Below are 15,849 nucleotides of genomic sequence, written 5' to 3'. Positions count from 1 at the left end.
ACCACCTGGCTTTTTAACAAGCTCTTTTCTAAAAGATAAGGAAGGGAGGATGGGAGTAAGGAAGTGGTCTCGTCTCTGTGGTATTTTCAACCTTGGGGTACCAGCCTGTGATTCTTACACATCAATTCTTGGGTCAGAGAGAAAGAGAAAAACAACTAGTAAATGGGCCTTATTGAGTAACTCTTTTCTGTATAATATCACTACAAAACAATATCCTGTAAATGCTACCATGGTATCAAAATATCACAACAGTCATAGCTGTGAAGTTTCACTTCCTGCTTCACAGTGGTGTTACATACATATATTTACATATTCAGCTAAACACCTTCTTAAACATTTAGAAGTATTTTTAAGGAAAACTATTATCTAAACTTGTGCATGCAGGGCAAAGCAGTGCAAAACATACATGCAAAGCATTATATCACAATAAATCACAAGTGTTGGACAAAACCATAAGAGAGAGAACATAAGAAGGTATAATAAATACAGTTTGACTTCAGAACAGGAAATAATCATAAGCTAAAGGCCAGTGTGAAAATATGTGCATTGGCACAGTGTTAATGCACATGTTTTCACACCTTGTCAGTGCTTCCTTTAATGAGGAACTGAAGACTTCCTCTGACACTCAGCTAGCTGTTGGCAGCGGTGAACTCCCAAACTGTGTGTTTTACCCAAGCAGTCAGCAGTACCACCCAGGGCAGTGAACTAATGATGCTGTGAGTAATACATCAATGACTATTTCTCTGTGGTCTTCTATTCCCTGGCAGCTTATTCTTAAAAATCCTTTGTCCAATATATCAACTATCCCTCCTCTGCATATGCCTAAACCATCTTAACCCTGCAAAATGCAAAAAATAGATCAATAAAAAAAATGTAGTAGAACTTTTTAGACAACATTGGAATTTACTTAAGAAACCAATTATTTAGTAAGTTGCCATAAATAAATAATAATACTGAATAAATGTTTATTTTTCTTTAAACAGCTATGTCACTGTCAGACAGTATTATAGTCTGGTCACCAGAGCTATCGCCTAGTAGCTATCATAAGATATCACTATAGCAAAGTAGTAAATATCAAATTATTTTTATTTTATTTTTACATTTTATTTATGTATTTCATAATAGGGGGGGGGTTTGATGATCGATTTATTGATTAAAATCGATTCTAGCTTGGATAAATCACTGTCCTGCACAGTGTGAATTGCTCTCTCTCTCTCTCTCTCTCTCTCTCTCTCTGTATACTTCAAGAACAGTTTCGCGTCTAAAATCTGTTTTCTGCATTATTTGCTTGCTTGTTGCGCACAAGTCTGCCGTTGTTTACAGCGCTGTCAGCCGCTGTTGTTTTCCTTTTACTTACTTCCGAAAAGAAAACCTAATTTCTGCCTTTTTTCAATTGGCTACTGAACAAATTTTAACTTTTTTACAATTATGCAAAATTGCAAAACGCTTCGCTGTGTCTCTAGTAAAACCTCAGTAACTTTGCTCTGTTTCACTTCAGCAGCATCAGGTAATGTTCATATGTTGGTCAATGGGTTTCTTTCCTTTTTGATCTACTGCAGAATATTTTTATAAAATCCCAGGCCAGGAAAATCACCTTCATGTTTTTCTGTGTTTTATCCTCAGCTACTTTGACACAAAGGCATCTGCTGTGATGCTTACACCTTTGATAAAGTCTTGCAAGTGTCAGTTTTCTTTTTATAGATATAAAAATATGGAAATGTACTGATCTGAATTGTAATATATCTGACTTTCAAAATTTCCCAGATTCAAATCGAATTGAATCGAATCGTGGATCGAATCGATTCGGGACCTTGTGAATCGGAATCGAATCGATTCTAGAAATCAGTGACGATACCCAGCCCTAACCCTAACCTCTTCTGTCACATTAACCCTCTGCATGTACTCCATCACTAAATCCAGGGGTCTTCCCTCTTCTGCAAAATGCAAAAAAGCAGATGAATCATTACATGGGTTAAAACTCTTTAGACAATGTTGTTATTTATCTAAGACCTCACAGCCCATTGTTCCTTCAGTGGTGCGAGTTTCAGTCATTATGCAAATACACTGTTTATAAAATTGGGGAAACCTGCAGTCAGCTGAGACTAAAGAAGTCACTTGGATGAGTGACGAAATGTTTCTCCCACTGAAAACGTTATGTCCAGATGAACAGAATCAACTTTTGGAGATTTGCTTACCTGGATGATTGAACATGCATCAAGAAGTTTTAACCCACTTTGGCAAGGACTGCCTAAAGCTTGTACGTCAGTATGAGTAAACAGCACATAAGATGGCAGATTACAGGAACCACCTGAAATTCAGCCTCAGATGCAGGGTGAGGCATTTTACCATCGACATCCTAAAATCTCAAGAGTTGTTGTTGTTATTGGTGGTGCTCTTGTTTAATAACTACCAGCTTATAAAAAGAGCACAACAGCAGACTTGCAGATTAAGGATTTTCATTCTCCTGTTATTAGAGACATCAAGGCCTCATCCGAGTGATCATTCTCCAACATGCAATTAAAAACCTGGTTACATCTACCATGACACATAAGAGACACACAGAGCTACTGTTAATGTATATATTTTCAGATACACTGAACTCTTTGGATATCAGTGGTAATGTGATAATGAGCTGCCACCAATCGGTTTAACATTGTCCGTAATTTACAATTACATAGATACATTTGGTGCAAAAAGGATTTTGATGAAGTTTTATGCTTTGCTAACTGGACCCAGTAAAATAATTTAAATATTTGGCTATGTTAGTGAGCTGTGCTCATAGGATTCCTTCCCCCCCCCCCCCCCCCCCCCCCCCCTCTCTCTCTCTCTCTCTCTTTATGTCACACGCACACAAACACACATTCGGACATTTGGCTAAGCTACCAGTTTTAATGATAGATTTCTTAAATGTTTAACTTGTATTTGCATACTTTCTGAGTGGCAGCAGGACACTGAAAGAGAGCCGTCTACTGCTAACCCTTCCTTAAATGTAAGTTATGGTTTTTTGTTGGTATTTTCATGTTAAAATTATGAAACAATGAAAGGTTATATTTATAAGTAAACCAGAAGGTGAACCATGACGTCACATTTGTTTCAGTGAATATTAACTTTGTTCAATTGTTATTTTCATCAAGCTTTTATTACAACTTTAACCATGTTAATTGTTATCAGTAATTGTAATAAGCAAAAAGCCTGATCATTGCTGTGAGGGTTTAGAAAGATTTGTGTAACTGTGCTCCTCTTACAGAAGGTAAATGTAAAGATGCTGATTTTCTGTACTGACTGCTGATCTTCATCCAATGAAAAACACCTGTAGACTGGAAAAAACTAGTTTTCTTAAAATTACTTTAGTCGGGATGTTAATTATTCTTATATGGAAAGGAACACAAACCAGGAGCCTGCATGTTACTACTGACCTGCTCTAACCTCGAGTATCTGACTCAGTCAGGTTGTCATCCTGTTATTTCTGACTGCCCACCCGGACACAGCAAGCTCTTCCCTCAAAACACTTTTTTAAAAAGTTTTTTTTTTTTTGGGGGGGGGGGGGGGGGGGGTGATAATGTGATGAGATTTACAACTGACAATATTAAATCTAAAAAGTATCTGTGAAGCTGCCAGAAACAAAGAAGTCAAATAAGCAACATGTGCATCCAGTAAATTCCGAGGCTGTATAATTCATTACCACTAGAGGGAGACATTGTGTAAAAAACAAACAAAAAACAACCCCTTGATCATTATTGTTCAGGTTTTAAAATCAAATAATAAAACCTCTACCTCTGTTTAGTATAACTGTAATCTGTTTTATTATATAAAACTGTCTTTCTTTATTAAAAGATATGCATACATTCTTAAGATTTGCACTTACATTTTCAGTGCTGTCCACCCCACACACCCTTTTTTCAATTATCTAAGTTTTATCTAATGAGTTTTAAAATACTGAAGTCTTCTAGTATGCAGTGTGTGTAAAGAATCATTACTCATAATGTTGTTGTAACTTCTACCAGTTTGGTAAGGAAAGCTTAAGTGGTTTAGAACGCTGGATTATTATTATCATTGTTATAAGACATGATGTATTATTATTCTGCCACCTAAACATGTTTCTGTGATTGATTGTTTCCATGTTAATCTATAATATGTCTTAGTCAAAACGTCTTTTAGTATAAATGATAAACGTTTCCTTCTCTTCCTCTCAGTCTATCACACATGAATTTTCTTTTTTGTCAGGGCTAAAAGGGGAAGAAAAACTGATACCACTTCCTTTCATCCTCTCAGTGCATGAAAAGGTAACTTCAATACGACCTCACGTAAAGATTTTCACACATTCTCCTCTGAGGCTGATCACTAACAGGACACACTGCAGTCTGTTCAGAGCGGCACACACATATTTGTTTTTGAGAAAAAGGGTTTGGAAGCTGCTGACGATCAACAGAAGCTCAGCAGCTGACATGGAAGCTGTAGTTGGACTGCTACTGATGTGGCTCGGATACTCTCATGGTGAGCTTTTCATGTTGTAATTCATCATACTTCGTTTCTGTGCATAAATAGCATGTTTTGCAATTACAGGATCCAAGACTGTCAATGACAGACGTTTTAAAAAAGAAATTATTAAATAAATTCATTTCTTGACATGTCGAACATAATAACAGTGCTATTTTCTGAAGTCTTTAACTTTACAATAATGCTACATTCTAATATCATTTCAACATTTTAACATGAATGTGCACTCTAACAAATTTTTAGGGTTATTTTACTACAGTAAAATGTATTATACAGACAGTATGCTAACAAAAACTAAAAAATGAAAACATTCTAGCTTTAACATCAATCATTTTCATAAACAACACAATATCATAATTATAGGGTGAGTTAAATATATTTTTAAAATGCTAAAATTGAAAAATTCACTAAAGGATTTTTTTTTAGAAAAACACTGGGCGACTTGCAAAATTCAAAACTCAGACATACATCTGTACTTCTACTGATATAACTGATTTAAGATGGTTTGTTAAATGTTCTTCTAAAACATTTAAACTTAAATGTCAGGTGGAGCTGTTAGCTGAATCATTACTGTTTTTTTAGTTTTTGCTTTTGTTTACTTATACATTTTCCATGCAGGTGTGGAAACTCACTGTGATGGCAGACAGGATGGAGCTCAGTGTTATGGAGCTTTGGGAGGAACTGTGGACATCCAGCTCATGGACAGCACCTCAGAAATACCTAGATACAAACTGTTCAAGAATTCATCAAGAATACTATATGTGTTAAATAATACGGTTAATTCTAATACCATGGCACATAGATCTAGCTTTTTCCCCAGTAATCGAACATTTAGGATCAATAACCTGAGTAGGAATGACAGTGGTAAATATACCCTTCAAACCTTTAATTCAGATGGAGAATCATCAGGCGAGCAGACTTTACAGTTGTTCATTCAAGGTATTTTTTTTCTCTGTTCGGAACAAATTATAGATATAAATTTAACATTGTTTTGATAACCTTAGTGATATAGCACAAAATACACAAGCTACATGTATTTTATGCTTTCCCTGTTCTTCATTAGAGAGTATCAACAATGACAAAGATTTAAATTTGAAATCTAAGTCATCTGTGTGTGTTTCTCTCAGCTCCTGTGTCCTCTGTCCTGCTGGTCTCTGAGTGTCTGTCCCAGGGAGAGATGAGGGTGTCCTGCTTGTCTGAGGGAGGGGACAGTCCTCAGTACAGCTGGACTCTGGATGGATGCACACTGACAGATGCTGAGCTCCTTTCTGGAAATAATGAGAGTAACATCATCACTCTGAAACAGCACGTCTCAGGACGTCTGGTCTGCTCAGTGAGGAACAACGTCAGTGATGTCTCAGAAGAACAGAAGACCTGTCGTGAGTGACAACATTATGAATGAAAGTCAACAACTATTTCACTTCAAACATCTTTCTCAAATTATTTGTTTTTTTCTGCCAGGCTTCATTAACTGCACCTCAATCAATGGGACACAGATATTAGGGTGGGTGCATGTGGACAGTAACAGCCTGTGTATTGAACCAACAACAGAACCTACCCCAGTCACACCAACTTCTGTGGGTAAGGAGACTGGCACAGTGTCAATTACACAATTCAACAATGAAACTGTGACTTCCAACAGTGATGACCAATGGTACATTAGTAAGTGAAAACTAACTAGATCCACTGATGTCACTTTCTCTTTCTTTATGTTCCTTTACAAAAAACATACCTTTGATAACTGAAACATCTGTTTTTATGTATTTTACTTTTGAAACAGCCAATTTGCCACTGATCGGTGGCGTTCTCTCAGCACTGGTATTTTTCTTACTTGTGGGTGTGGCGGTGATCTGTGCTCAGAGGAAAAAACAAAACAACAAACCTACAAAACCAAAAGGTACAAAAATTCTTCTGTCACATATAAAATCTGTGGGTATTGTTAACTAATAAGCTTCAACACAAAAGCCGAGTAGACCGCTGTGTACAAAGGTAACAAAATCTGTCGACTATAAACTTAAAGCATTGCCAAAGAACTCATTTTAAAACCCATTTTTGTATCTGACTCATTTTCTCTAGTCTATGAGCTGAAGCTAACCAGGTCTTTCTGCAGCAGATATCACTGTGAAAATATTTTTTGAAACTCTTATAACGAAAGCAAAAAAACTTCACAAAAATTAAAAACCTTTAGCTGTTAACCATCTGTAATACTCTGCTTGTAACAATCTTCTTGCTACTCTGCAGAGGATGAATGTGACCAAGATGTAACCTATGCTGATGTCAGGATCATGAAGCAACAGGGGAAGCCAGCGGTGCAAGCAACAGAGGCGGAGGTGGAGGTGGAGTACGGCCAAGTCAAGTTTTCGAGGCGATCTCGGCACACTGAACCAACAGGAGATGATTGTATGTATGCAAAGGTCCAAAGATTCCGGTGATTTAGGTTATTGGTGTGTTCACACAGACTGAAGGTCCATGGAGAGAGGAGATGATGTCAAGATGCCAAAAGGTCTTTTATTTAATTCAATTTCCCATCAGAAAAATAAAAACCTTCAGATTTCATACGTATTGATTTTCTTTGCTTTCACTGTGATTCTGTTATATAAAAGAGCATCAGCACACTCAGACTTAGGTGACATCTGGGTTATCATTTCATATGACGCTACACAAGCTGCGGTAGTTTTGTAGCTATTTAACATTTCTAAACATAATTATTCATATTTTTCTATTAGCTTTTATATTTATAGGATGTTGTAATAGTTTTAATCGTAGTTATAATTTATGGATATGTTTTATCTTATTTATTGTCTAAACACTGATAAACTGCATTATTACTATAGTTTTAACAATACATGATGCACTCATTTATCCTAAAACGACCAATTTCAATCTAATGCCACAAAAAAAAATTCCATTTAAAGTGTGATTATTAAACACATGTGGTTAATGACTTGTGATTTACACAAACCTAATTACTAACAGTGTAGTTTGTAGGTGGAGGTTGTCTTCCTTTGGCTCTTCAGTCCAAAGATAAATTTACAGCGAAGTGTTTCAGGAAGTTCACAGTAAGCAGACGAGAGAGGGGATTTGTTTCCATGATGCAAATACTTCTGCTTTTTTCTCAGAAGTTGGTTTTCATTCTTTCTTCTTTTGTTTTCTGCTCAAACCGTTTGGATAAGATCAAAGTTCAATAACCACTTAGAGCAATAATACAGTGGAGTGGGCTGTGTGGGTTTAATCGTGACACTGGTTGTTAAAAAAAAAAGAATACGTTTTGTTTCAGTGTATCAAGACCAGCAATCTTATAAATACTGTCTCCTAATTGCCTTCAAATGTAAAATTGATTCAGAAATTCAATTTTAAAATGTAAAGACACCTCTACTTTTCATTTTTAAACTGTACTTTAAATGTTTGTGTTGATGATTTGTGACTACACTAAAAGGAGTTCAGTGAACTAGCTGTAGTTTGAGGAAGAAAGTTGTTTTACTGCATGTGAGATTCTGAGCTGAAGTCCCCTGTTTATCATTTAACAGCATCAACTTGTGTTTTCTATATTTAGTTCAATTACACTTCCTACGTGTTTGCGGTTCGAGTTTAAGTTGTACCTGTCAAAAAAAACCAGAGATGACATCATCAGTCTCTTCAAACAGTGCATGGTTTTTAATCAAATATAAGGTTCTAACTTGCAGGTTTGAAGAACTGCCGTTATCCATTCAAATGATTTTAAATTAATAAAAGGTCAGCTGAACAAAAATCAGCTGAAGCAGATGTTTTAGCGTTAATCAGGAGGTGGAGTGAGGGTCATGGATGGAAAATTATTTTGGCCTGTGTTAAAACTAAAACTAAGTAATTATGTTTAAGATGAATAGCTATTAAAAGGAGAATCACCGTTGAAAACAGGATAATGCACATGTTTAGACCAAGTCATTAATCAGAGATTACAGAGATTCAAGATTCAAACGTTTCATTGCTGTTTGAGTCTCAGACAGATGCACGTGCAGAGCACTGCACGGTGAACCTTTTCTTACAGATGCAGAGTAATTCTAAATAGGGTCATTCACAGTCCCGGCATCCTTGGTGTGGGTGTGAACACGGTCAGGCCGACTATCGCGTCTATTTGAAGCACAGGAAGGCCGATAACACATTTGTATAAACCATATTTTAAATGAAATGGCGCCGAATGAGTTTGGTCCCGTTCGGTTTACTGTAATGTTTGCCCATTTCAGTTCCTCTTTTCTGCATTTAGACTGTTATATAAAAAGAAGAAAATACCTTTCATGGTTGAGTGTTTGCTCCAAAATACTGGTAATATTTTTGTCACCTGACAAATGCAGAAGTTGCAACTGTTGGCACAAAACAGATGAAATACATTTGGTTAGATATGGGGTTAAAGATTGATAACCATGCACTGACTTTATGCTGATTCATACTGCCATAAAATTGGTGTTTATGGTCCATTACAGTTGTAGTTTCCTCAGAGTTTATTTTTTGATCATGTGATCAGTCAGCAAATGCTGCTTTGTACATCAGAGCGCGCCAGTATGAGCAACGTTGTTTTTACCTTTTAATGCGTGTGTAGCATAGGAAATGCAAACGAGTGAACTGTTGCACATTCACTATTGAGAAGCTGAAGCACATACACACCAGGGGATTTTATAATTGTCGTGACATGATCATGTGATGCTGCCTCGCAATGCCAAAGCTGTTAAACTATAAAACCAGACTGGCGCCAGTTCTCTGGTCTTTAGCACTTCAGTTTTTAAATTGATAAAAGCCTTGAACTATAAATACTTTTCAAACAGAATATCATTTATATTTTTAATGCAAGAGAATGAAAACATTTTTACATGTTTTTTTCTTTAGTATTGTACAGTACAGATTTTGTAGTTTAATTGGTACTTTTTTTCTGTAAGACAAAGTGTGTATGTAAGACTTTGTTTTTCCACAGACAGTTATAGACACATGCACACAGACACTCAGCCATACATACAAACCGCATTCACGCATGCATGCACAAACAGCACAAAACAAACACACACACTTATGCCTTAAAGTGGCAACTGCCTAATAAATAATGCAAATTACAAAACCGAAAACCAAAATAGTCCTGTGTCTTTCCTCTCTTTCTGTAACCTTTAATACACCTTGTACAAATTGAAAATTGTTTTCCTTTTTTCACACAATAAAAAAAGAAGAAAAAAGATTGTTAAGGAATGTAAATGTGTTTATTTATTGTTATTTTTTTTGTAATTTAAGGATATACAATTGAGGTCATCTTAGGCTTTATTGTGATGAATTTCATGTCAAGGTCAAGGTCATGTTTATTTATATAGCACCTTTAAAACAACCGGAGTTGACCAAAGTGCTTCACAGGCAGCCAATAATAAAACATAACAAAAAGGAAATGTCAAGGTTTAGATCGAATTAAAGGCCAGAGAGTAGAAATGAGGCTGGAGCAAAGACTCAAATGTAGAAACAGATTCTGCAGTTCTAGTGTGAAATCGTAAGTCACCTTTATTTTTAAGTCTAGTTTATGGAAGTCACATCTGATTGGAAGACCTCTGACAGGAGTGTGAACATAAAAAAAGATCTAACAAATAAAGCGTTGTAGGCTCATTTAGAGTCTTAAAAGTGATGACAGGAAGCCAATGTATTCGTTTTGCGCATTTATAGATAGAACTTCATACTAATGTTATATTTCTTCATCAAGAAGCCTTTTCCTGTAGAAACTGTGTTGTATGAAAAGCAAATTGATCCACATGAATGTGGCTAGAGCAAATTAACAGAAAATACAACTCTAAATCAATAAAACCTCAGTGCTGAGGAGAGGGTTTAAGCTGCAAAGCCAACATAAACTCCACTTGAAACACACAAAAGCATGCACAAACACACTGAAATTCGGAAGAGCTAAATTAGAAAACAGTGACTTTCTTACACTCTAAACATTTGTGATTACACAACTGCACACACTGCACTGTTGATAAGTCAGTCATTTATTTAGAAATGGAAAAACCTTTAATCGTTAGATGACTCATACCTACTAAATTTCCACATCTTTTGTTTCTCCTTCCTTTTCTTTAACATTACAGTGAAGAAGTATCAAAATGTGTCAGCATTTCTTGCTTGTACAGCACATCCTTTAACATTTCATATATACAGACATTGGGTTCTAAAAAAAATAGAGAAGTGTAGACATTTTTTAAAATAAAACGAATATATCCAGCTCCATGCCAGAGCTGAATGTCTGTGCCACAGCGACTGTAAATCACGAGTCATGCAGTTGAGCAATCTTCAGCAGTTTTTCAGGATGTGGCTAAACTCTCCCGTCTGAATGTCTAAAACCAGTGACACTTTTAATAATGCTGCCCTTGCTTTGCTGCAGCTAAAATGTAGAGTAAATGCATGTTTTCAGAAAAACAAAAAGAACAATTTAACCGCCTTTCGAATTAGATATCTGCTTTCCCCATCTGATTTCCTGTAACTTCAAGTTGTCATAAAAAAGGCGTGTTAGTGTCACGGTACTGCCTTGGAAACAAGAAGAAGGGCTGTCAGTTTTTTTTCTTTTTTATATCTGCATTTGCATTATATTCCTGTTAATGGATACATATACAAGGAAAAGACAACAAGAAAGACACTAATCCTCTTTCTTGGGCATGCACTGTTAAAACGCTATCTTGACGTTGATAATGATTAACACAAGCAAGTGGAATAAATGCCCACTCGACTCGATCCATGTGACAAACGTGTGGTGGTGACATTGTAAAATAGAGGTGATCTTCATGTGAATCTTTTTCATTCGTTCTGTGGTGAACTTGTACAATTATTAAAAACATTATTTACACACACAGATACAGTGCCAGTCTTTCACATAGACTTCACCTAGTACTCCTCCGATACTGCGTCTGACAAAATGTTCCTGCTGGGGCTCACGGGGTTGTGGGTGTCACTGTGTGCACACAGTACAGGTGGGGTGGGTGTGGTTGTTGAGGCCTGCTGGGAATGCTGCAACTTCTTCCTGTTGATCTTCCTCTCCTTGGCACGTCTGTTCTGAAACCAGATCTTCACCTGAGACATACATGCATGAGATATCAGCATCAAGAAAGTTTCTCAGTTAGGGAGCATTATGGCTTGTTCCCTAAACAACATCAAAAGAAACAGCACATCATTATCGTTTTCATTTCTTCTATAAATCGCTTATTTGCTGCATTAAAAGGAAGTTGAAAACTGCAGCGACTTTGCTTTCTGTGGTAACGTTCCCTTGCTTTGCTTCATCTACTTGAAATTTAGTAATCTCTGACTTTCCCAGAATTACTCTGGGAGCTACAACAATTGCACTCAGCTGTGGTTTTAAGAAGCTGCAAGGGCAGGCAGAAGAAACAACAAGAACAGCATAATGACAGTAAGATTGAGGGTTTCACCATTAACACTACTTATGCGTTTGGCCACATATGTTAACATTACGGTTTGCAGAATTTGTTTTTTTCTCTGGAGCTCGTTTCTCCAGAGGGGATTGTTTGAGAACATTGTGCTCACATGTGCTGCATTAGTAGAAACCCTACACTTAACCATGGGAATAAGTAAAATACAGCACAGTGGTAATAGATGGCCTGCAGATGCAGGGTTTTTTTTCTAATGCACAATAACATCAACAAAATAAATCCAAGCTCCACCTTCCCTGTTATCTCACATAAGAAAAAAAAAGAAACCCACAAATGAGATAATAACCCTGTAACACAAAGTTAATGCCATATTTGAGATCTGTGCATCATCAGTGGTATACTGTTTACAATCAGATATCTGCAGTATATGCAGATTTATGCGGTGAGCATGAAATTCCACAAAAATGCCAAGATCATTTTTGTTATACCCCATGTGTGTTTATACACATGGGGTATAATAAGTATTGAACACATCACCAGTTTTCAAAGCAAAATATATTTCACATGGTATGAAATTCTGACCAGATGTCAGTAACAACCCAACCAGTCTGCACATGCAAAGACAAATTAAACTGCGGATGTCCATAAACTATGTGTAATAATAAGAAGTGACACAGGGAAAAAGTATTGAACACATTTACTGACATTTATTTAATACTTCGCACAAAAGCTTTTGTTGGTGATGACAGCTTCAAGATGCCTCCTGTGTGGAGAAACTAGTCGCACACAAACAGAAATTCAAATCCTGAAGGCTCTGTGGGCCTCTTCTATGAACTCTGGGGTTTAGTTCTTTCTATAGATTTTCAACTGGATTCGGGTCATGTGATTGGCTGGGCTATTTTTAGCAGCTTTATTTTCTGTTTCTGAAACCAGTCAAGAGTTTCCTTGGCTTTGTGTTTGGGATCATTGTCTTTCTGAAACGTCCACCCCTCGTTTCATCATCATCATCCTGGTAGATGGCAGAAGATTTTCATCAAAAAAGTCTTGGTACATTTTTCTATTCATCCTTCCCACCTCTTAACTTCCCTGTTGGTGTTTTGGGGTGATATGCATTGCCCTATTGACCTCCTAACATGGCGTGTATTTTGCCATCCAAAGAGTTTATTTCAGTCTTATCTGACCAGACTATATTCCCCCCAGTATTTCACAGGCATGTCTAAATATTGTTCAGCAAACTTTAAACATACTTCAGCATTTTTGGCAGTTAAGTGGATTTCTTTGAGATAATGATAGAGATAAAGGTTAAACTCCGGTAACTAAAAAAAAAAGTCATTATTTTGTGGTTCTGGCTTTACAAGGTTAAAAAAAATTAGGGCATATTTTTTATACCCCTAACATAAACATGTTAAATTTGCAGTGACCTTCCTTATTATTGTCACTCACAAAAGGGGGTGACAAATATATACTTCTTGGCCTTGGCCTATAGATTTGTTCGGGCAAACCATGGGGGGTTTGCACGAACAAATCCCACATTCTGTTTCCTAACTGAGTTTCAACAGTAACGAAACACACTCTGTCTCATTGCTTCATGGGGTTTTTCTGCTGTGAGTTTAGTTTATCTCATTCGTTCCTCTTAAGGAGGAACCTAAAAAAAGAAAAACAGAACATGTGGTTGGCTACTTTGAAAGTGTTAGGCGTTTGTAATTCTTTGAATGTGAAGAGAGAACGCAAAAGTTACACAGTCTCACTGTCCTAGACAGTTTCTATATATTTTCTACATTGACCGTTTATTTACTCTAATCTTCTCACCTGCCTCTCGGAAAGGCTGAGTGCCATTGACAGCTCTGACTTCCTTCTCATTGTGATATAGCGGTTGAACTGAAACTCTTTCTCAAGCTCCATCCTTTGGTGGTCAGTGTACACCACCCTGTACTTGTCCTTAGTGCGAGTCTTCCCACCTAAATCAGACAAAAAAATTGCTTTTTAGTAAAAAATCAATAAATATTAAGAATAGTAAACATAAGCACAAAAATAAAGACAGTGAATGTAAGTAAATAGAGTCATTTTTTATTCATGTGTATGGCCCACATCTTTTTCAGGAATTAATAATTTTGTGTCAGTGAGTCACGAAATGTGTGTGTCGTGACCAAACAGTCTGGTGCCACGTTCAAGTTCAGGCGCCACTTAAAACCTCATCAATTCTACTAATCGTGCTCACACTATAACGAAGGCAAAGACTCCCCACTGCATTGCATCAGTGCTTCTCCTTATCACCGTGAGTGCTGTCTACACAGCTCTTTACATAGGCAGCTATTCATTGACACGCATGTTCACATACACACTCAAGAAACTAGGAGTCACAGTTATTGATCAGAAAACTAGCTCATGTGACAGCATTGATCCAGCCACACCCACACACACAGATACACACAAGAGGGTTAAGAGAGGGTTAGCCTCTAGAGGAGACTTCGTTTAACTTCTGCAGACTTCCTGCACTTCCAGTGTTATCTATCCAGTTTGTCACCATCTCACACCCACCCAGTGGACAGAGAGGGTGGGGTGTGAGACTTGTGTAGACTTCATGGCCTCCACTGTTAGCTTTGCATTGACATCTCACAGCATGATTGTCCAAAGAGAGGCGAACACCTTGATGAATGTGCGCCTGCTGAAGTTGGGTTTGTTTTTCACTTAAAACAGGTTTGCATGTGTTTCTCATGTGTTACCCATACTTGTACGTTTTTTTTTTTAGGTTTAGTTAGTCATGCAACCACAGTGACAGCTACAAAGGTAACCCAGGAGGTTGTGTAATCTCCTTCCCCTATAGGATGTGTCTTATCAAGATGCTGCATTTCCTGTTTGTGTCACTCGTTAACACTTGTTAACACAGTGACAGCTAATATGTGATCAGTCGCGAGAATGAAGAAGAAGAAGAAGAAAAAAAAACAGAGACAAGTGCGTTTGAAGTACTCCAGATAACAGATATTTGTATGCACGAAGCAACTTTAGATGAAGATGTTACAAATGTTCTTTATATCTGTATAATTCACTGAATACATTATGCAGACCAAAATAAGCCTATGATTAAGAATAAGTATGACAAAGTAAAGTCCCACCTGAAGTTGTTTGTTTAACGGGCTCCTGTGGTCTTTTCCTGGGAATGAGGGGATCCTGTCCAGAGATGAAATTGTAAGGGGTGAGCGATCCCCCTCCAGCGGCGGAAGGAACGTTGCTCAGATCCGGGTAGGTGAAGTTGACCTGCGCGGTGTTGGGGCTTGACCCCGGGAAGCTGTAGGGATACTCCTCCCGGGGCGCGTAAAGGGGGTTCCAGGTACTTGCCGACAAATCACCGACTCCCGTGACGTGATGGTGGTAGCTGGGGAAGTCATACGGAGGCGGAATGTACTGACTGTTCAGTGACAGAGCCTGAGCCGTTTGTCTGATAGAAGCAGAGCTCGGGTACATCCCGGTATCCTCGCTCGACAGGTAGGGTGAATCTCTGGAAGACCTGGAAAAATCAAACCTCCAAGAGCATGTTAGGCCCCCGAGTTTATCTTCAGCAAGCTCTGTTTTCATTTCAGTCTAAGGTTCAGGCTACCTGTGCAGTAAGACTACACACCTTTATAGATTTACTGGCAAGGAGTTCGAAAGTATCATCCTGACGTCACGCTTTACCTGAGACTCACCTGCCTGCTGGTCTTTGCGACGTCAGGGCAATGACCCCGATTTACCAGGTTTGCCCTGATGAATCATTTTGATAAGGCGGTACAATGTGTGGAATGCGTGGGAAGTCCATGTGCCTCCGCGTGCATGTATATAGGGGGCTTAGATTCAGCGCAGAGACTACAGGCCAACACCAATAATAATAATAATAATAATAATAATAATAATAATAATAATACGGACAGAGGTGGAAGGAAACAAATACACAAACAAACAAGCAGGAAAACATACCACTATATGTTTGTTTGTTTTTTTCAAA

At 37.6% G+C, this 15,849-nt stretch overlaps 2 protein-coding genes across 3 annotated transcripts; one reads left to right on the top strand and one right to left on the bottom strand.

Moving 5' to 3' along the window:
• Window positions 1-4,270: 4,270 nt before the first annotated feature.
• On the top strand, window positions 4,271-9,701 carry LOC146717574 (uncharacterized). Of its 2 annotated transcripts, none has more exons than XM_085478201.1 (6): window positions 4,271-4,494; window positions 5,116-5,436; window positions 5,625-5,876; window positions 5,959-6,078; window positions 6,278-6,394; window positions 6,739-9,701. In XM_085478201.1, the coding sequence occupies exons 1-6, from the start codon at window positions 4,446-4,448 to the stop codon at window positions 6,927-6,929; spliced, it is 1,050 nt and encodes a 349-aa protein (XP_085334327.1). In that variant the 5' UTR covers window positions 4,271-4,445; the 3' UTR covers window positions 6,930-9,701. The 2 variants fall into 2 exon arrangements, with proteins under 2 accessions (XP_085334327.1, XP_085334317.1); XM_085478191.1 differs by having other exon boundaries at window positions 5,959-6,159.
• A 327-nt stretch (window positions 9,702-10,028) lies between these two features.
• Window positions 10,029-15,443, bottom strand: LOC146717573 (homeobox protein CDX-1-like). Its single transcript, XM_085466116.1, has 3 exons — window positions 14,984-15,443; window positions 13,680-13,828; window positions 10,029-11,556 (listed from the first exon to the last, which is right to left on the bottom strand). Exons 1-3 carry the CDS (start codon window positions 15,441-15,443, stop codon window positions 11,371-11,373), a joined length of 795 nt encoding a protein of 264 aa, XP_085322242.1. The 3' UTR covers window positions 10,029-11,370.
• Window positions 15,444-15,849: the final 406 nt, after the last annotated feature.

The sequence above is a fragment of the Copadichromis virginalis genome, linkage group LG2 (genome assembly GCF_057382275.1).
Source record: "Copadichromis virginalis isolate Kocher_CV1m ecotype Utaka linkage group LG2, C_Virginalis_male_GT1.1, whole genome shotgun sequence".
Taxonomy (NCBI): Eukaryota; Metazoa; Chordata; class Actinopteri; order Cichliformes; family Cichlidae; genus Copadichromis; species Copadichromis virginalis.
The sequence above is the reverse complement of the archived record's forward strand: the minus strand, read 5'-3'. Positions and strand labels throughout refer to the sequence as shown.